The sequence below is a fragment of the Nelumbo nucifera genome, chromosome 1 (genome assembly GCF_055504915.1).
Source record: "Nelumbo nucifera cultivar China Antique chromosome 1, China Antique-T2T, whole genome shotgun sequence".
In the NCBI taxonomy this organism is placed as follows: domain Eukaryota; kingdom Viridiplantae; phylum Streptophyta; class Magnoliopsida; order Proteales; family Nelumbonaceae; genus Nelumbo; species Nelumbo nucifera.
In genome coordinates this window covers 28,352,268-28,374,739 of record NC_142649.1, presented here as the reverse complement: position 1 = coordinate 28,374,739, position 22,472 = coordinate 28,352,268, and the positions used below count along the sequence as shown (strand labels likewise).

The window sequence follows — 22,472 nt, the reverse complement described above, 5'->3', positions numbered from 1 at the left end:
TAACTAGTTAATATTTTATTACTTGAAAAATATTTTATGTTTTATATTATTCTTTTTTTTATATTTTGTTAATTCTTTTTTATAAATATTTTATTTGAAACCATGGGTATGACCTGATGACCTGTTTTTACAACAACAGTAGTGGTGCACCATTGTTTAGTGATTGTGTGACCTAAGTTGTCTATGCCTGGCACTGCGAGTGGCCTGAATTGCTTCTGGAAAGGCCTAGCAAGGTTCAAAGTACCGACACGTATCGGCCGATACGTATCGTTCTGGCACCCCACTGATACGCCCCTACAATGGGTGTATCGGTGGTCTGACTGGTTCAGGGTGTGGCGAAGACCTAAACCGGCTCCCCTGAACCAATTGGCAAAAAAAATAAAAAAAAAAAAAACACCAAAAGGAGTATCGATTCGCCTGATACGCCCATACCGGCATATCGGGCGTGTCGATATTTTGAACCTTGAGGCCTAGGAGTGTTTCTTGTGAGTGGCCTTGGTGTTTTGCCTTCTTAAGAAGGTGTTGTTATTTCAGCAGAATTTTGCATCAATCTTTTTAGTGTGGACTGAGGTGATTGGTTTTGTTTGAAGTGGTGTTTCCATGATATCCGATGATACTGCTAATTCTAGCGTTATCCCTAGTAAATGAGGGCTGAATGGTGGAGTGGATCATATGAGTTTCCCCACGACCTTCACCCCACTTGATGGTCTGAATTATTTAGCATGGTCCAAGGAGATTAAACTATATATCACAACTAGAGGTAAGGATGGAAATATTATTGGAAAAGTGAAGGAATCAAAGTTTGGGCTGTTGAACATGATAAGTGGGATCAAGGGAATTGTATAATCATGTATTGGCTTCTTACTTCTATGTTGCCATTGATCTGAAAGAATTTTATGAGGGCAGATACTACTCGTGAAAGATTTTATTTAAAAAAGAAAATTGAGATCCTCCTTCCTCTTCTTCCTTCTCCCCCTCGTCATCCCCCTCCTCTTAAGAAGGCTTACGCCTCTTACATTCTGAACTATGTCTCACGCCTCTATGTAGTGGAACGCCTCACATTATTCCTCCGCGTTTTAAAACATTGCTTGGCATTTTGGAGAAAGTATTCTTGGACCAAAACATTGAGGATACTAGGATTCAGTCAGTCTCTCCAATTGTTTTGGGCACTATTGTAATTTTGTAACTTTGTTGGAATTGGAATGAGACCTTATGGGAGGATACATCCTGTCATTGTAATATCCTAGTTTCTTATTTTAATATAATTTTCAGTTAGAGTTGGCTGTTAAGGGGTAGTTTGGTCATTTTATCTTATAATACGAGTGCGGTGTAATGTCTTTTATGTTTTGTTTTTAGTGTTATGTCCCATACTTAATTAGGGGCATAACTGTCTTTGTAACTTTAATTAGAAACCTTTAAATAATATCTAGCCAACTAGAGTGAGACTTCTCTCTAGTTCAAACCAAACTTCCTCTCCTATCTCTTCTTTTCTTTCTCTCTTCTCTCTTTCTTCTCTGTTTTTTTCTCTATTGTTCTAGGGCTGAAACCAGTACAGATCAGATTTGTAACATGGTACCAGAGCAACTGTAATCAGTTCAGAGGTCAACCCAGAATTTTGCATCACCCTCTACCCTAGTTCTCTGCAAAGATCTCTTCAATTACTTGGAGATTCAGAGGGGATGAAAAGGAGTGATCGTTTTCTTCTTTTGGAGGTTTTCATGTCTCTAGTAGGTGGTGTGGTGATTGTTTCATGTCGTTTGTAGAAACCCTCTAATCAATGGATAGAAGAGGGCTGTTTCAGGTGTAGTGGACAGATTAGTGCAGGACTGATTTATGAGGTTTAAATAAGTTGATTGTATGGGTGTTACAGTGTGAAACTGGTATTGATTGGTTGCAGACCTAGTAGTATGTGCTTGGGGTGTATCTGGGTGGTTTTGGGGTGTTGAAAGTGTAGGACAGCAGTGACTATTATTGCTGAAAACTGTGACAGCAGATGTTTTCAGCAATAATCAGCCATTAGTGGTGCAGTGTGGTGGCTAGCAAGTGAAGTGGTGTGCTACTAGTGAGTGGGGTGTTTTTTTACCATGGAAGCAATGGGAGACAGCAGTGAACACAAATCTGGTGTTATGAACCCCCCTGATTACCTGAATGTACAGATGACTTCTATTAAACTGAACGGTGAGAATTATGTGCCTTGGGCTAAGTCTGTAGAAGTCTTCTTTAGGGCTAAGAAGAAAGTGAAGCATGTGAAAGAAGAAAAACCCTTAGTTTATTCTCAGGGAAAGAGAGAGTGGGTACAAGAAGATGCACAAATTATGACATGGTTGTGGAATACCATGGAACCCAAAGATTAGTGTGAACTTTATGTTCTTAGATACAACCATGGAGATTTGGGACCATGTAAAGAAGCTTTACTCCTGACAAGATAACACTACTAGAGTATACTAGCTTTACCAAAGAGTATTTTAATCTACATAAGGGAAATCAAAGTCTTAAGGAGTATTATGCTAGCTTAAGGAATCTTCGGAATGAATTGAATGTTTATCATCCCCTTGCATCTGGTGTCAAAATTCAGCAACAACAGGGAGAACAACTTGATGTAACCAGCTTCAAGATTTGACATAATGAAATCGAATTCGGATAATTCAAATATCTAACCGGTTGAATTCGGATATGACCTGATTCGATTCGATATATCCGAATTCGACTGATTATTTAATTGGTATATGTAATATATAAAATATTTAAATTTTTTATATAATATATATAATAATTAATTTATATACTTTACATAAATAAAATATTTATTTTATATATTTATTAATTACCTAAAATAATTAATTGGTCAAATTCGAATCGAATCGAATCGAATATTTGAATATTTAATCGAATTCGAATATTAATTTTCAATATCCATCGGATATCAGATTTTCTAATCGGATTCAAATTCGGATATTGCCTTATTCGATTCGAATTCGATCCGTTTACACCCCTAGTTGAAGGTTGGATATGAACTAGTGAGAGCACAAATACTAAATGGGTCTGCCCTTCCCTCTCTTGAGTAAGTGTTTGCTCGCCTTCGGAGAATTTCCGTTGGACCTACAAAGAACTCTACTATATCTGATAGGCCTGCTTTTGTAGTGACAAGTGGGGGAGGTTGTGGAGGTAGAGGAGGAGCCCAAGGAGTTCAGCTAGGTTGTGGTGGTGGTAGTGGTCCAATGTTTAATTGATGGTGGGTGCATTGGAAGTTAAGATTTAGGGGGAGCTCATGGTAACAGACGAAGTAATGGTCCAAGGAAGTGTACGTATTGTGGAATAGAGGGATACACTGTCAATTTTTATTATGATCTACATCAGCCATCCTCAACCTAGGCCAACCATGCGGTGGCTAGTGGTGGTGGTGGTACAAGAGATGAAATTTAGCAAGTTGATCAGACACCTACATCTATAGATGCCTCTGGGAAAGAAATGATGAGTGTTCCATGTGAAGAGTATAAGCGGTTACTCCAGGCTACCTCACAACAGAATACAACTACCCTTGCCCATTTAGGTATGGCTTGTCTACATCCAAACCCTCCCATTTGATTATCAACTTTAGAGCTTCCGATCATATGATTTGGACTCTAGGTGTGTTTTCTTCTCTTTCTTAGTCATCTACATCTAACAAAGTTACTCTAGCTAATGGCTCCACATCTTCTATTTGTGGTATTGGTAATGTTAACATAGATTCATTACCCTTGTCTTCAATTTGTATGTTCCCAAATTCCCCTTTAACCTTATGTTTGTTAGTAAATTGACAAAGCCCCTTAATTGCTTTATCACCTTTTACCCATAGTTGTCAAAGCGATGCCTAGGCGACAAGGCATCCTTTGAGGCTTGCCTCACCTGATCGCCAAGCAGTTTTTTACCTTCTATTATAAAATACTTTTTTTTCATTCTTTTTTGATATTATAATTATAAAATAGACATTATTAAACTAAAATAATCATTTTTTTGTGTTTATATACTAATTTCGTTTTATTATTTTCTTTTTATTAGGGTTTAATCAACACAAACATTGCTAAATATTGTATTTAACCCTCAAAGACTTCAAAACCTAAACCAATAAGGAAGAACTTAAAATTTTATCTAATCAGCACATTTTCTTCTTCTTCTACTACTAGTACTACTAGCAATACCTTCTCTTTTCTTCTTTTCCATTGCTTGGCACCTTGAAAACTATGCTTTTACCCTTCTTGTGTTTTTCAAGGATGAAGATGAAGATTGGTGGATGGCATGAAGCTAGTGGACTGCATTATCTTGATGGTGGTGATTCATCAATAGCTCTTCAGTCATCTCTTTCTCCTTTAGTGGCACTGTAGGCTTGGCCATCCATTTCTTAAGAAACTTAACTTGTTCCGTCATTGAGCCATCAGTCTACTTTGGAATGTGGGTCGTGTCAGTATGGAAAACATCATTGTGTTCCCTTTAGTCCTAGGGGTGAGAGTTGTATGTCGAATCCTTTTTCTTTGGTCCATTCAAACATTTAGGGTCCAAATAAAATAATGTCAAGGATGACATGGCTTTACCTTAAGAAAGAAAGGAGTGAATTGATTACCATTTTCCAAAAGTTTCATGCTGAAATTCACACTCAGTTTGGTATACATATGAAAATTCTTTGTTCAAATAATGGCCGAGAATATTTTTATACACCGTTTCAGCAATGCTTGGAACAACATGGCATTATCCATCAAACTCCATGTACTTACACCCCTTAACAAAATGGGTATACACTGCAAAGTACTTACCATATGGTAGTGTAGAGAGGTTAAAGGCTCAGTTGATTGCAAAAGGTTCCTACCTACTATGTATGATTAACCTTTGTTTCATCTCAACATCAAGAACGTTCTTATACATTGTGACCTTGAGGAGGTTTATAAGGAGCAACCACTGGGGTTTGTTGCTCAAGGGGAGGATGGTTAAGGTGAGCAAACTCAAGAAGGCCATTTATGGACTTAAATAGTCTCCACGTGCATGGTTTGGTAGGTTCAATGAAGTGGTGAAAGAATTTCGCATGAGATAGTGCTAGGTTGATTAACTATAATTCAGGTGCTAGGAAGATTTTGTTTGTGGTATATGTAGATGACATTGTTATTACTAGCAGTGATAGGTTGGGGATTGACAGACTGAAGACATGATCACTTTCAAACAAAGGATCCTGGTAAATTAAAATATTTCTTACGGATAGAGGTTGCAAGGTCTAAGCATGTTATTAATATGTGCCAAAGGACATATGTTCTTGACTTATTAGAAGAGACAAGATCATTGAATGCCAAACCAGCTGAAAAACCTATGGAGCCAAATGTCAAGTTGAGTATGATGCAGGTGAAAAGTTTGAAGATCCTAGAATGAGGTAATGGATGAAGAATTTCATGCTCTTCAGTTCAATAGTACTTGGGAAATAAACCGTTGGTTGTCAATGGGTCTATACAATTAAACATTGTCAAGATGGCAATCATGGTTGTCAAGGCGACACCTAGGCGACAAGGCACCCTTGGAGGCTTGCCTCTCCCAGTCGCTAAGTAGTTTAGTGCACTATGTTATAAAATACTTTTATATTTTTAATTTTTTTACATTATAATTATCAAATAGGCATTATTAAACTAGAATACTCATTTTATGTGTTGATGTACTAATTTCTTTTTATTATTTTCTTATTTGTTAGGGTTTAATCAACACAAACATTGCTAATTGCTGTATTGAACCCATGGTTCAAAGTATCGATACACCTGTGTATCGGCAAAGATGTTGTTGTACCCAGGTTCAGTACCACAAGGGTACTGTTGTAATTTTCTCCTTCTTTATGTTGTACGACTAGTATAAATAATAACTTATGCTCTCGCCTACAGTGTTCTGTAGGGGCTTTCAGTCCTCTCGACTCTCCTCTCCTCTCTCCCTCTCTTCTCTCCTCTCTTCTCTTCTCTTCTCTTCTCTTGCTCTTGCTCAACATGGTATCAGAGCAAGTTGTCCAGGCCTGAAGGGTGGTGTCAAGCAAACCTGTTGTTCAATGTCGAGCAGATAGTCTCTTCATCTCCCAGAGCTGTATCCATCGAACTGCTAATCAGTTGTATTCAGTTCGACCCAGAAATTATAGAGACTTTTCATCTCCCAGAGTTGTATCCATCGAACTGCTAATCTGTTGTATTCAGTTCGACCCAGAACTTATAGAGACTTTTCATTTTCCAGCCCAGAAGTTGTATTCATTGTCTGTTCGACTATAGAGAGGCTATCATCTGAGGTTCGTAGAGGGAGTTCTGGTTTACAGAGAGGCTATCATCTGAAGTTAAAAGATGTACTGTTCATCTACTGTTCGGCTGCCCTACTGATTGACTGTTTATTGATGGACTGTTGATGGACTGTATTTCTTTAACAAAGCAGCTGTATTCAACTGAATCTTTTTCGTATTTCTTTACCCCTTTGATGGACTGTTGATGCCCTGAAGCAGATGTTGTATTGGTCTCAGTCATTGACTGTTCGGCTACCAGGCCTGCCGATTGGGGGTGTGGTGAACTTCACCCTGTATTTTCCATTCTGTTGGGGGGTCATATGACCTCTGTACAATAGTAGGTCATACAGACCTGGTTATGTACTGCAACTGCAGTGTTGTTTTTTGGATTCCTACAAGACCGTAGGTCATACAGACCTGTTCCAGTACTGCAACAGAAGTGTTCAGTCTTTGCTCCCAATGAAACCGTAGGTCAGAAGGACCTATTTCTGTAATAGCCCTGTATGGCAGTACCCCTTTGGTTGCTGTTTTTTTTCTTAAACCCGAAATCATGAGTAGTGAAGATTCATCCACATCTGGAGTTTCCTCAATGCTGAATTTAATGGGTGGGGGTGACCTATCCTTTCCTATGGCTGTTGTCCCTCTTGATGGTTTAAATTACCTAGAGTGGTCAAGAGGGATCAAGTTATACATCACTGCAAGGGGGAAGATAGGCTATATTAATGGGAGAATCAAAGAACCATCCTCTGGGAATGCTGAATATGATAGATGGAATCAGGAGAACAGTATGGTTATGTCTTGGCTCTTGGTTTCCATGCAACCTCAAATAAGGAAGAATTTCATGTGGGTTGAAACTGCAAATGAAATCTGGGAACAAGAAAAATCTACATATTCAGAATTGCGACACTATGCCAAGATTTATCAACTACAGGCAGCATCATCTACTTGTAGATAGGGGGAGAGATGTTTATCAGTATATTACTCTGACTTGACCTCTGTCTGGAAGGAGTTGGACCATTACCAGAGTGTGAATTGGAAGTGTGATGAGGATGCCAAAAAACAGAAGGAGATCTCCAGAAAAAAACAAAAGATAAGGACAAATTGTGGTGCACTCATTGCCAAAAACCCCAACACACCAAAGATACCTATTGGGGTCTTCATGGGAAACCAAAATGGGCTCAAGATCTGACTAAGAAGCAAGGTTCAGACGTGAATAAGAGGTCCGGACAGCAAGGTACGAAGAAACACCACATGGCCAATATAGTTACTCAGGAGAATCAGCCCCCCATTTCTACTGTGACTCAAACACATCTCACTGGATCTGACCTGAGGGAGGATATTGTGAATTCCTTCCGTGACCATTTAGAGCTCTATGGTAGAGCAATTCGTCAGATGGATGCTCCTCCCTCAACATCATTTGCATCTACATCAGGTAACCCAGCCACAGCTTTCCATGTTGCTTCTCATACCCCTGACTCTCCATGGATCATTGATTCTGGAGAGTCAAAACACATGACTGGTACATCCTCTTACTTTCAAACCTATCACCTTCTTTCTGGAAGAGACAAGGTGAGACTAGCCGATGGATCATACACTTCCATAACTGGTCAAGGAACCCTCTCTCTTCCTCTTGGTCTTACCCTTTCTGACGTCCTTCATGTTCCAAAATTTCCCATTAATTTATTCTCTGTTAGTAGTGTTACTAATTCCTTGAATTGCTCAGTAACTTTTTTCCCTTCTCATTGTGTGATTCAGGATCTGGCCTCGGGGAGGACGATTGGTAGGGGACGTATGGTTGATGGACTTTACATGCTGGAGAATAAGGCTAGTCTTTATGTTACAGAGTCTATGAGTCAGTCCTGTAAGAGTAAAGTCTATTTATGGCATTGCCGTCTTGGTCATTTGTCTTTTGAGTCTTTGAAAGTTGTATTCCCAGATATGTTTTAAGTCAATGTCTGTTTCTGATTTTTCTTATCAAACGTGTCAATTAAGTAAACATTGTAGAACTCATTTTCTTCAGAAAAATAGTAAATCTGAGTCTCCTTTTCACATTGTTCATTCTGATGTATGGGTCCCTGTTACTTTACCATCTGAGAGTGGCTACAAGTATTTCATTACCCTCATTGATGATTATTCTAGATGTACTTTGGGTATATCCGATGCGAACTAGGGAAGTACCAAAAATCATTCAAGATTTCCAGTGGATGGTCTTCACTCAATTTCAGACTGAAATTCAAAGTTTTCAATCAGACAATGCAAAAGAATTTTTTCATAGTGACCTCACGGAGTTCTTTGCTTCACGTGGTTCACTTCACCGGAGCTCTTGTGCCCACACACCACAACAAAATGGTGTGGCCGAACGTAAGAACCGTCATCTCCTTGAAGTGGCTCGGGGTTTACTATTTCATATGAATGTCCCCAAACGTTTTTGGCTTGAAGCTGTTCTTTGTTCTACTTACCTTATAAACCGTATGCCCTCTCGTTGGTTAGAGTACAAAGCCCCACATCAGCTTCTCTTTCCCAGGCTCCCCTTCTTTCTATTCCTCCTCGTGTATTTGGTTGTCGGTGTTTTGTCCAAAATATGTCTCCCACCCATGGGAAATTGGATTCTCATGCTATCCCTTGCATATTTCTTGGTTACTCCTTCACTCAAAAGGGGTACCGTTGTTTTCTCGGCAATTCTGTCTCCATGGATGTTTCTTTCTTTGAAGATGAGCCTTTTTTTTCCTGTTTCTCCTCAGGGAGAGTGTAGGCATGAGGAGAAACTGGTTCAGCTCCCTTCTCTTCCTGATCCTTCGCCTTTTTGTGTTTTTTCTCGTCATCGCAAAGGCCAACCAAATTCAAGAGTTGTGGAGAATCCGGAAGCTATACCTCCAGTGCCACCAGACTCCTCGAGGGAGGATCATACTCACTTAGGTAACTTGGCTCCCAATGATGTTACTAATTCTATTGAAAATGATTCCTCTGCTACTAATGACCTTGACCGTCCTATTGCTCACAGGAAAGGTGTTAGATTGTGCACCACTAATCATCCCATTTCCAACTTTGTTTCCTATGAGAACATTTCACCCTCATTCCGTGCTTTCCTTACCTCTATTGATAGTGTCCCTATCCCCAAGAATGTGGCAGAAGCTCTTTTAGTTCCTGAATGGACAAATGCCATGAAGGAAGAAATTAATGCCCTTCATAAAAATGGCACATGGGAACTTGTTAATCTTCCTAAGGGAAAGGTTCCAGTTGGATGTAAATAGGTGTTCACTGTCAAGCATAAGGCTGATGGAACAGTGGAGAGGTATAAAGCTCGCTTAGTCGCAAAGGGGTTTACTCAAGTGTATGGAGTTGATTATGCAGAAACTTTTGCCCTTGTTGCCAAGATGAATTACATTAGAGTTCTTTTCTCTCTTGTTGTTAATCTGGATTGGGATCTACACCAGCTTGACATCAAGAATGCATTCTTGAATGGTGACCTTGAAGAGGAAGTTTACATGATTCAACCCCCTGGTTTTCTGGCTCAAGGCAATGAATAGAAAGTGTGCAAGTTGAAGTCCTTATACGGGCTGAAACAATCACCAAGAGCTTAGTTTAGCAGATTCCATGTTGTAGTTCAGCAGAAAGGATACAAGCAATGTCAATCAGATCACACACTGTTTGTGAAAAGAGGAGAAGGTAAAATTGCTGCCCTAATTGTATATGTGGATGACATAATTGTCACTGATGATTGGGAGGATGAAATTCAGAGGTTGAAGGCTTTTCTTGCCACTCAGTTTGAAGTGAAGGATCTAGGACCTGCCAGATACTTCCTTGGAATTGAAGTTGCCCGATCAAAGAGGGGTATCTTCATTTCTCAAAGGAAAAATGTCCTAGATTTACTTCAGGACGCTGGGAAGATGGGGGTGAAGCCAGTTGACTCTCCCATTGATCCCAACCATAAATTAGGTGATAGCCAAGGTGAACCTCTCAAGGATGTGAAACAGTTTCAGAGGCTTGTAGGGAGATTGTTATACCTTTCTATGACTCGCCCAGACATTGCATATGATGTTGGTGTCCTCAGTCAGTTCATGCATGCTCCTAGGTCCTCTCATCTTGACGCAGCAGAGAGAATCCTCCGATATCTAAAGAAGTTTCTTGGTGCTGGCCTGTTATTTCAAAAGCACGGGCATTTAAAAGTTGAAGTTTATGCAGATGCAGATTGGGCTGGATCCCAAAGTGACAGAAAGTCTACTAGTGGCTACCGCACCTTTGTAGGAGGGAACCTTGTTACAAGGAGGAGTAAAAAGCAAAATGTGGTGGCTAGATCCAGTGCTGAAGCTGAATATCGTGCTATGGCCCATGGGGTAGCTGAAGGCATGTGGATAAAGAATTTGTTGAGTGAATTGGGTTTCCAAGTGGACAAACCTATGACTCTATTATAACAAAGCAGCTATAAGCATTGCTGCCAATCCAGTGCTACATGATAGAACAAAACACATCGAAGTTGACAAGCATTTTATCAGAGAGAAAGTCATCACAGGCAAAGTGTGTACTCCCTATGTCAACTCTGAGAACCAACTTGTAGACATCTTTACAAAGGGTCTAAATCATTCTAGACATCATGATCTTTGTGACAAGTTGGGCATGATTGATATCTATGCTCCAACTTGAGGGGGAGTGTTGACAGATGTTGTTGTACCCAGGTTTAGTACCGCAAGGGTACTGTTGTAATTTTCTCCTTCTTTATGTTGTACGACTAGACTAATATAAATAATAACTTATGCTCTCACCTACAGAGTTCTGTAGGGGCTTTCAGTCCTCTCTCCTCTCCTCTCCTCTCTCCCTCTCTTCTCTCCTCTCTTCTCTTCTCTTGCTCTTGCTCAACAGATGTATCAGTACTTATAACGGTACTCCCCCTATTTTTTTATTTCTATGGTTTTCAATTTCATTTTTAAATATATATATATATATATTATTTTAAAAAATGGGTTCCCGAAAACACATGTAGACATGTGTATTGGGGCGCCAAAGTTACAATACAATACACCCGATACGGGGCGTATCATATCAATGTTTTGATTCTTGATTGAATCCTCGAAGATTTTAGAACCTGAACCAATAAGCAAGGGAAGAACTTAAAATTTTGTCTAATAAACACATTTTCTTCTTACAGATCTTCTTCTTCTTCCACCTTTTCTTTTCTTCTTTTCCTATAACAATAGTAGGGGTTCAGCCCTTATATTTTTTGAATTTTCTTTCCTTTGTTCCTTTTCTTCTCATAAAGTGTTGATTTTCTAAACTGAAAACATGAAATTTATACTTCTCTTATGAAAATTATGGATAATTATTAAGGAAAGATGGTTATGGAACCTAGGAAACTACCCTAGGATATATGGTTTTACTTAAAAAAAATCCATTGCGTAGGTGCCCGCCTAGGCAACAAGGCACCCCCTGTCACCTAACCTCGCCTTGGCTCCTTAAAAACTATGATGGCAATATTGAGTGCTTCAAAGCTCGACTTATTTCTAAGGTATATTCTTAGACCTATGGTGTGGACTATTCAGAAACCTTCTTTCTTGTGGCTAAAATAGGTTTTATACGAGTGCTCATCTCTTTGGCTGCCCACTTTGATTGGCCCCTATTTCAACTTGATGTTAAAAATGCTTTCCTCCATGGTGACCTTCAAGAGGTTTATATGGAGCAACCTCCTAAGTATGTTGCTCGGGGGCGTCAGGGTAGGTGTGCCGATTGAATAAGGCTATCTATGGGCTAAAGAAGTCACCACGGGCATGGTTTGGCCATTTTAGTAGTGTGGTACAATATTTTGACTTGCAATAATGCAGTGTTCATCATTCTATGTTTAGTAGGGACTTTTCATTTGGGAAAATCATTCTAGCAGTGTATGTTAATGATATTGTTCTCACTGGCAATGATGCACATGGAATTAATGAGTTGAAACAGTTCCTACAACATCATTTTCAAACTAAAGATCTTGGAACCTTGAAGTACTTAGAATTGATCAAAGTGGGGAATCTCTATGTCCTAGCTAAAGTATGTTTTGGATATGTTGGATGAAATTGGGTTGTTGGGATCCAAGCCAATTGAAACTCCCATGGATCCCAAAGTGAAGATGACTGATAGTCAATGAGAGCCATTAGAAGACCCTGCAAGGTATCGAAAACTAGTAGGCAAGTTGATCTATCTTACCACCACTAGGCTTGACATCTCCTTTAGTGTTGGAATCCTTAGTTGATTCATGCAGAATCCAACAAGTGCTCATTGGGATGGTGTTATGATGGTGTTGAAGTATCTAAAGGGTGCTCCTAGTTGAGGGCATTTGTATAAGAAAGGGGGAGATGTCTCTTCTAGGGTATTCAAATGCAGATTGGGAAAGGTCTCTAATGGATAGGAAGTCTACTACAGGTTATTGGAAGAGTAAGAAGCAGAGAGTGGTTGCTAAGAGTAGTGCTAAAGCCGAATACAGGGTAATGGCCCATGCTACTTGTGAGCTAGTTTGGTTGAAGCATCTTCTTTTGGAGATGAATATCACAACTTGTCAACCCATTAAATTGTTTCGTGACAACTAAGCCGCAACACATATTGCCTCCAATCCAATCTTTTATGAAAGGACTAAGCACATTGAAGTTGATTGCCATTTTGTGAGAGAGAAAGTAACAAGTGGAGATATTGTTAGTCCCTATGTTAAATCCAAAGACCAAGTAATTGAATTTTTACTAAAAAGTGTGGGTCGATCAAGGATGGATTATATTTGTAACAAGCTGGAACTTTATGAAATATATGTTCCAGCTTGAGGGGAAGTGTTAGAATTGTTAGAATTAGTTGACAAGGGCATTCTTGTCTTTTCCTTGTTATTTTTCTCTCTTATATCTTTTGTAACTTATCTAAGGGCATTATTGTCATTTCAGATTTAATAAAATGTTAATACATGATGGGTCAACAGTAAGGAGAGTTGAGTGAGATTTCTCCTTGCTTGTCTTCCCTTTTTTCTGCCATCTCACCCTCAGGAGTTCACTACCATCCCAAATACACCCTTTAATTATACATTGAAATTAGCTCAGTTTCCATTGGTTACCCCACCCCCCCCCAATACACACCCTAACTTGGCTAATAAATCTTCCATGTTGTTTCCTTCCCTTGGGATCCATCTGAGCTGAACTGTCAGCTTCCTCATCCATTTATAGCAATGCAAAAACTATCTATAGCAATGTGAAACTATGGAAATGACCCAGAGTTTAGATGATGATGATGATGATGCAATGACTCAGGCTGCACAAATATGTTCTAGCTTCTGCCAACCTGGATCCTTGATGGGTCACAGTCTTCCAAAAACCAAACTCACCCCACCCAAATTAGCCTATTACTGAAGTTGTCCCACTAGAGGTGGAGCAGGTTGGCTCTCCCAATTAGCCTACTTCATTGCCATCCCTAGGAATACCCTATGCAAATTATCACATAATATAAGCTCACTTAAACCAAGTAAAGTTAGCAACCTAACATTTCAATTAAACGGAAGAAAAAAGGCAAGAGCACTGTATTGTTTTCTGATACCCAAATAGTTACCTCCAGGGGAGTTAGAGGGCACTTGCCATCGATCCGGTTTAAGTCAGGTCTATCTTCACGACCTTCACGTGTAAATTTTCCTCTCCATCCTTTTTCACGAATTTTATCCATTTTTAACTTTTCACTCTCTCCTCCATCATATATGCAGCATGAGAAGGCAACCATATCCTACAAGTTGAAAAGAAACATTACGCTGAGTCAACCCAAAAATCTGTGAGTCCTCTGTAATCATATATTAAAGGACTTGTTCAACATATCAAATTATCAATTGAAAGATTGCATACCTCCTCAAAGCGAAGGTGAACAGACACAAACCTCCCACCAGTCCCTGAGCTCTTCTTGATCATACGGTTAACTAACTTCTTTGCAAACCTTGAAATAGAAGCAGAGAATCTCAATGCTTTGTAATTGGCTAAGCACCTAAGAAATTGAATGTTGTGCGGAACTTCCATTGCCAATCTGTTTGCAAAGGGAGCTATCCGGATAACCCTAGCATCAAACAAGCATGAAGCAAGCCAGTAAGAGAGACCTCAAAACTCAAAAGCTGACGATTTCATGCAAAGAAGACAATTCTGAAAGAAAGTGGCTTCTTGATAATCATCAGTCAGTAGCAGAACCAATTGATCAATTCAATGCCATGCTGTGACACCTGGACACCTATTCATGCCTAGTGTACTACTGTTGCAAATGATTCATATCTGATACAACACAGGATGTTGCATCAACACTTCTAGGGTATACTTTACTTCATCATTAACACTTACTAAAATATATAAAACAAATCCTTTAATGTAGATAATCTCAGATCGCAGATGAGGACAATAATATTGGAATGAACTATCAATTTGTAATATTCCCTGTTAGTATAAATTGATGGAGAAGTTAAGGATATTTGGAAGAAACCCACTCCTAACTTACCAAGGACTGAAGTCATAGATCTAATGAAAGTAGTACAACAGACTAGAAATCTGAATTTGGAAAAATTAGTTGTTGGAGATGATTCAAGATTGGTGACAGGATGGTTACAGCAAGGGAAGGAAACCTTATGACGATAACAGAAATGATTTATTGATCAACAAATAACAAAAATGATTTAGAAAAAAATAATCAGGTGACTGACCCAAGGAATTGAAGTGAGAATTAACTGGGTGCAAAGGACTGCCAATAGCTTGGCAGATGAATTAGCAAAGCATTGGGTGGGAAGAACTCAAATGTATTGGGCTATTGTAACTAAAAAGAAAGAAGAGAGATAATAGAAGCTATCTCTCAAAAGGATCTTGTATATATGTACTTCTTCCTGTTCATCAATTAATAAAATTAAACTGTATATATCCTTGTAAGTTACAAAGCTCCCTAGTCCTTAGATGAATTAGTTAATGGAGGAACTCTCCCATGTTAGACAGGCAGATGGTGAGCTGATTACTACCATTCCTCCTTCTACAGTATGTGAGAGGAGTAAGACCACTGCCTAATTATAAAACCTGATTATTGTTTTTTCTTTTTTCCTTTTTTTTTGTTTTCGGGAATCATTAAACATAATCAAAGAGATTTATTAATGGCAAAAAGCATAATGCACAAGCCCAATGGCACATAATATAAGAAACAAGTAGAGCAAAACTGGTACATCAGAATTATTGGATGAATTAAAAAACTTGTGCATCAAGCCCAACGGCTCACCAAAGATGATTACTATTGTGGAATAATTCATGTGCAGAGTAACAAATGCTAATGAAACAGAAAATTACATAATAAGAAAATAATTGTATGAAGGGAGGCTCCAATCAAACAAGGAAAACTGAAGGTTGATAATTGTGGTAGGAGCATACATGTCAGGTCAGTTGGACCTGATAGGTTGTCGAGTCAAGTGAAATCTGCCAAAATTTTTCTATGGCCCATAATGCTGTTAATATGGTGCATCTGTTAAGTTGACTGGTCATATTAAGGCATGAAAAGGTAATAAGACTACTTGTTGTTTCTCTTAATATTGATAATAGAAGTACACTATAATATTGATCCCACTAAGAGACATGAGAAATGGGATTTAAAAATTGAATAAAAGATTCAGTACCTACCCTTTCTTTCGCAAGATAGGATATACTTCTTCCATGTAATAACTTGCTTCGGCCCAAGCTTTGACCTTGAAGCTCCGAATTTTACTGATGTTGTAATGGTATCTTTCCATCAATACCTCAGGTAATTGCTGAACAATCTTAACATAGCCTTTGAGTGTGGTTATAAAATGGTTCTCATCATAGATATCACTAAAGCCACTGCAAAGTCAAAAAGATAGTTAATGTATTAGGCATCTCCCAAATTTAACATAAGAAATAGAGACATTACTCAATGCTGGTCTTGGCCATCTGTGGTCTTGGTGAGGTAGAACGGGTATGAGCCTATCCTGTGGCAATTTTTGAGCAAAATGGCAACTCTAGGACTTGAGCCCACATTCTCATGTATGTCAGCCCCAGATTTTGCAATGGATCCTAAATTTCACAAGACCATTACCCAATGTTGGTTCTAGACACATGGGGTCATAAGAGAGGTGGACTGGATATGGATAATGGACCTAACCTTCAGCATTTTCTTGTATGAAATGACAGCTTTCAGAGTTGAACCCATGTTCTCAAGCTTGTTAGCCTAATGTCTTACCATTGCACCAAGCAATGGACCTAAATTTAACCAATGAAACAATTATTAAAACTTATTGCTATTGAAATCTCATGGTTGAGGTCCAATAATGACATCCATAATCTAGGGAGCATAAAAACATGAAGTTATTTAATCCTAAAAAATTAATGCAAATTTTGATAAAGGAACTTTATTATTTACAATTCAAAACATACATCAAAAGGGAACAGGGTTCTCCAAGAATAACAAATTTTCCCTCTCAAATGATGACCAGTCCATATCTTCTAATTCTTTGAAATCAATAGACGAAACCAACAAAAAAGTAGCATCCATATATATCTTTAAAACAAAGACAAGCCATCAAAAGAAAAGTGACAAACTTGTTAGGCAAATAAGCAGGCATTTAATCACTAACTACACATTGAAATGTTGAAACATTAAACGTAAATTACTGACTACTCATGTGTCCCTAGTCTGATCCAAGTAAAACTTTCCAAACTGATCTAAAGTAAAAAAGAATGAGAAGATAAGAAGAAATTCAAAATAAAAGATGGAAATAAAAACATCCCAAGTATAAACTTTTATAACGAAGTGGTCAAATTTTAATTTATGGTTTGACCATCCTTCCAGGAAATACTATCCTAAGCATTTATTTTCTAATATTTCTGATGTTTTTCTTGACTAAAACACCCTTTATTGTCAATTTGGTCCATCCCTATTGCAAGGACAGAAAATATAATTTGAATACTTTTCAATTCATCCCTATTCCCTCTCATTACATCCGAAATTTAAGGTATTAACTCCCATTCTCTATCATTGAATCCTATATTTAAGATATTTTTGTTTCTTATAATTAAATTCCACTATTTAAATCCATATACAACAATATTCATAGTATAAAAACCTATATATTTAAAACCGATAAAAACAAAGCCATCTTTCCATTCAGGTGGTGAGTAAGTAATTCAACCATTTGGGTCAAATGGGTCAACCCATGATCCCATCAACAAATAATAAAAATTTAAAATAGATAAAATAGTCATCTCTAATATTATATGTTCATAATATTAAACAAAAATAAGTATGATTAATAAGAAGTATTTTTATTAATGAAACAAAATAGGACAGCTCTATTCGCTACTCTCCCCGCAATATCATGGTACATTTGGAAGGAGAAAAATCAGAGAATTTTTCAGAACAAGGGCTGCTTAGTGGAAGAATTAATTAAGAAAATAGTGGGCTTCATCCACTCATGGCTGGCTGCAATCGAGGTGAGGTGAATGGCAAAGGGTGGTAATGGAAGCATGGCAAGGAAAAGGCCAGTGTAGTTAGGGGGTAGAGGTCTGAAATGGCGAGAAGGGATCTCGTTCAAAGAGGTGACAGAAACTAGGGCATGGCCGATGGAGGATGAGTGTCAGTTCTTTCACAATGATGGGCTACTTTTCATCGAGACATTGGAGAAAGGTGTGGATCTCCGGGGCAAATTCTTGGAAGGATACCTTGTGGGTAGATTTGCTGCAGAAGTGCCAGAGGTCTCAATAGTGGAGAAATGCGCTCAAGAAGTTTGGAACCTAGCGGAGGAGGTCAAGGTGAAGAAACTAGTGAACAGGCTGTTCCTGTTCATAGTCTCCTCAGAGAAGGAAGCCGAACACATCCAGGGCAGTTCTCCTTGGAGGCTTGGAGATAACGAGCTAATCCTCAACTGGTGGAGTGCCTATGTGGGTGCACTTCCAATGAACTCAAGAGGAAGGATAATCATGAGCAGAAAATTTGCATTCGAGTCTACAGTTTTCCATTGATTCTCTGGAGTCCAAAGATCATTTCAGCAATTGGTGATTTCTGTGGAGGTTTTCTCGCAACTGACAACTCCATGGAAAAATTGGTAACTTGTGAATGGGTTAGCATACAGATGGTGTGGAGGGGAGAAATTCCAATGACTGGAAGTGAAGGTTGGGAATGTGGTGTATGCGGTTCACATTTGTCTGGAACTAGCCCTCAGTGTGGCCGGCAACAGAGTTACATAAATCAGTTAAGATCTTGAGGGAAGTCCAAAGCTGGTGGAGTCTCAGTTGGCCATACCAGTGACCAGAAAATCCCAAGATGGGCAGAGATCGGTCGAGGTGGGGAAGAAAGGTGTTGAGTTGTCAATTGGGTTGGAAGGACAAAAAGATAGAGCAATGGAGACTCCCCCAATTTCTGACAAGATGCTCATACAAAGTCTGAATAAGCAATTTCAAAATTTAAATGAAGTTTTCTATTGGGTCTGGCCATGAAGTAGAGAGGAGTTGAATACTTTGATAGGAGAACACCTTGTGAAGTTGGGTATTCAAGGTGGAGCGGGTAGGGAGAAGCGGGTTGATGGAAGACCCAAGATAATAAGTTAAAGAAATGGCTACTAATCATAGTTGGGAGAATGGGAGGCAAGAAGGATTGCAAATGGGATGGCCGATACTCTAGCAAAACAAGGGGAATATAGGCAACAGTTGTTTTGGGCATTATCGTAAATTTTGTAACTTTGTTGGGAATTGGAATTGATTCTTAAGGGTGACCAGACCTTTTTCCTGTATTAATCAGTTTCATCATATAATAAAATTCTAAGTTTCTTGTTAATCAGAAAAAATGAGAGGCAATTCAGGGGGAACGAGGCTGATAACTGGAGTTAAGGGGCATGGATTTCAAGCTAATGGGCCAGCTGGGAAGGCCTAGTCCATGACTTGGTCCATTACCCCCAATTCAGTTCCACATTTAAACTAGAACAGTGTTAAAATACTTGGGGGGAGAGACTGGAGGATCCTGGGGCTATTAAGATTTGCAAAGGGCAAGGTCTTCAGCCTAACGCAAAGGTGGTCAAGAAGAGGCGATTACAAGTAAATGGAAGAGCATGTCTGAGGAGGAAGAGGAGTCGTTGTCCAATGAAGAACCAGTGGAATTTGGTATCTTAGGCTTTCCGAAGTTTGTAGGAGCTAGCAACCTCAGGGGGTCGGCCTAGCAATGGCCAGTGATGAGAGGTGATAGTTTATAGGGGGAAGAAGTAACTCCTTTATAGGTAGTGGAGCTGTTGACACAAGAAAGGGTGGAGCAATTGCAGGGGATAAAAGGGCACAAGAGCTTTTGTCAATGGAATCAAAAGAGACAATGTCGAATTTCTTCCAGGACTTGGTCTCTATAGAAGAGGGGGAAACCTACATTCCTAGACCAAGTGGACAGTGTGGCAATAGCCTCAAAGTTTTCTTGAAGGTGAGACATTTTCAATTTGAGTGTTATCTAAATATCTGAAGTTTGGGGAATTTCTTGCGGTCTCATTGATAGGGTTAGAGAAGCAAACAAATAAATTTCTTATGGAGATAAAACACAAAATTTTGCAAGAAAAAGGAAAAGCAAACGCCAAAAGTAAGAAGAATGGTAAGCGTAAGTGGGAGTCGTTCAGGTCCACTTGGGGCCTTAATGATAAGGCTGTGTGTGAAGATGACGGGGGTAGGGGAGGAGAAAAGGATGGTGATACCGAGAGTGTCATCGGGGCTGTTTGGAGGTGAAGGGGAGTTAGGAGGCTTGGTTGGAGGATTTTTCTTCTCTCTTTCCCATTTTTATATTTCCTATTGTGATGAAGGTTATGTCCTAGAATGTGTGTGGTTTGTGTTCTAGGTGAAGGGATGAGAGATCCATCGTATGGACGCCCAAAGATTGCAGAATAAGGGGGCGAATTTCAAAATTTTTCTCTCCCTTCAACTGGGAATCACATTCCCTATTTTAGAAAATCATATTTTCAATGATCATTCTTGAACCATGAACTGAACCAGATCTGAATCAAAAGGAGTAGGAGAGGATTATACCTGATACGGAGAAATAGTATCTCCCAACGAAAGTGTTCACGCCCAAGGAAGGATCCAAAGACTGCTCCCACTGAAGATGGCGCAGTGCAAGATGGAGCAGAATCAGCAGTGTTCTTCTCTAAAAACTTTGTCCTTCGCAAGAATCAGCAGGATGGCACGTGAGTACAGCTTCCTATCAATTCTTTCTCAAAGAACTGATGTCAAGATCGAATCTTGACTTCTCACACAACTGGAAATCGAACAGGCAAACAGGGCGGCAAGAACAGGGAGGCGACAAGAGAGTATTCGCAGGGATACTCTGCACCCTGCGAATACTCTCTTGTGATTTCAGCACTGAAGAAAATCTGATTGTGTATCCCCTAAAGGCTGCAGCCCCCTCCTTCTTTTGTTAACCTAAAAAGATCAGCTCCTAATCCAATTAGGAGCTGCTTATCCAAATCATATTTGGATAAGACCCATTTTTAGGTGATAGGGATAAACTCGTATCTTATCTGCAGATTAGATTAGCTTTCTCCTAACCTCATTAGGAGGTTTCTAGATCTGAATCACATTCAGATCTGGACTCTTTGAGTGGATAGGGTCAACACCCTATCCTATCTGCTAATCCATCTCAGAATTCACCCCATTATTAACTAATAAAATAGCCCAGTTCGAAATGGGCTTTAGGCCCATTAAGCTTATATGCTCACTTAACCTTCCTAACTGCTGCCCAGTTGGGCTTCCTTGTATGGCGTGGGACCCAAGCATTGATCTACACATCAGCCACATGGGTTTGGCCCAGCCTTTGTTACAAGGCCTGGCCGAATACACTGTTATGGACAGTGCACCCCCTGAAACCCATCAAATGGGCTCTATGGGCCCAACACTTACCCTAAGTGGTGCTTGGGCCAAGCCACCTTGTAACACCCAGGGACTGTGGGCAGATGCAAGATTAGCCCATCAGGTATTATCCTCAATGGTCTTACACATAACCTCTCAGCCCATAATGGTCATACACTGCCCGACAAGAGAAGACCTCTCCCTCGGCTACAAGGAACAGTGTTGCACTCTTTACTTATATGGATCCCGGGAATTAAAACCTTCTTGCAAATATTTTAGAAACCGTAATATATATACTTTTATATCTCATAAAATATACTTTGCAAAATAAATCTCAACGATTGAAATCGGCTGCCGGCAGTCTTGGTTTCCATCAGTGAGAGTGCATCCCCGATCATTACCTTTGTCCGACAAAGGGGCTGATCCTGTCATTATGATCACCCACTCAGATGAATTCTCGGACTGCCCCAACATACCCAGGTTTTGACCCCCGCTAAGGATCTCACTGAATGGTACATCAAAGACAGCCCAATCCGACAACTAGTGCAGTATCATAATCGAGTCTAGGGGTCGGGTGTAACTTTCCAATTTTGCCCATCAATCTCCAAGGTCCAGGGCAATACTGGAAATCTGGTCCAGTTCATAGATTCAATTAATCCTACACTGTATGTGCCTAGGGTCTCACCCTGGCAGTTGAGACAGGCCACCCCAACCAACTTGGTGGCACCACAGTGTCAGCTTTGTCAGGATAGGTCTCCCCAGACCGACCCACTGGCTGTGAACATTCTAAACTAACACGAGTCTCATTAAGTGTCCAGTTTAAGGGTAGTACACAGAAACATACCAAGGGAACATGAATCAAATATGCACTTTTATTCATTTACAATAAACTCATAAGTACATCATTCTGATTGAAGCTAAGGGCATACAAAACTGTCTAACAGCTCCCACTTGCACTTAGGTCCAATCAGGTACTAGCCGGAGTCCCATGCTTTCTACATGTTTCTCAAACACTTTCTGTGTTAGTGGCTTCGTCAAAGGGTCTGCCACATTCTCCGTTGCTGCTACCTCTCAACATCAACCTCCTGTTGTCACACAACAGTGGAATGGGTGATGTGCTGAATTCCAAATTCAGGAATGAACACTTTCATTCATAAGGCAGCCTCACTCACGGCAATGTGTTCGGCTTGGGTTGTGGAGTATTAATTTGCTACTTAGGACCCCTGTTTGCTGACATTCAGGAAACAACACACGATCCTATCGTGAAAACATATCCAGATGTAGACTTTCTATCACCTAGATCCGACTAGAAATAGGCATCTGTATACCCTTGGATCTGCAGTGAGCTACCGTCAAATACTAGACAAAACTCTTTTGTC

General features: G+C 39.6%; 1 protein-coding gene across 1 annotated transcript in view; it reads right to left on the bottom strand.

Moving 5' to 3' along the window:
* The window catches only part of LOC104609682 (O-fucosyltransferase 10-like), a 51,569-nt gene that overhangs the window by 6,023 nt on the left and 23,074 nt on the right, over positions 1-22,472 (bottom strand). Inside the window, exons 5-7 of the mRNA XM_010276053.2 lie at positions 15,889-16,086; positions 14,101-14,305; positions 13,817-13,984 (exon numbers count right to left, since the gene is read on the bottom strand). Of these exons, the coding sequence (XP_010274355.1) occupies positions 13,817-13,984; positions 14,101-14,305; positions 15,889-16,086 (571 nt within the window). The remainder of the gene's footprint in view (positions 1-13,816; positions 13,985-14,100; positions 14,306-15,888; positions 16,087-22,472) is intronic.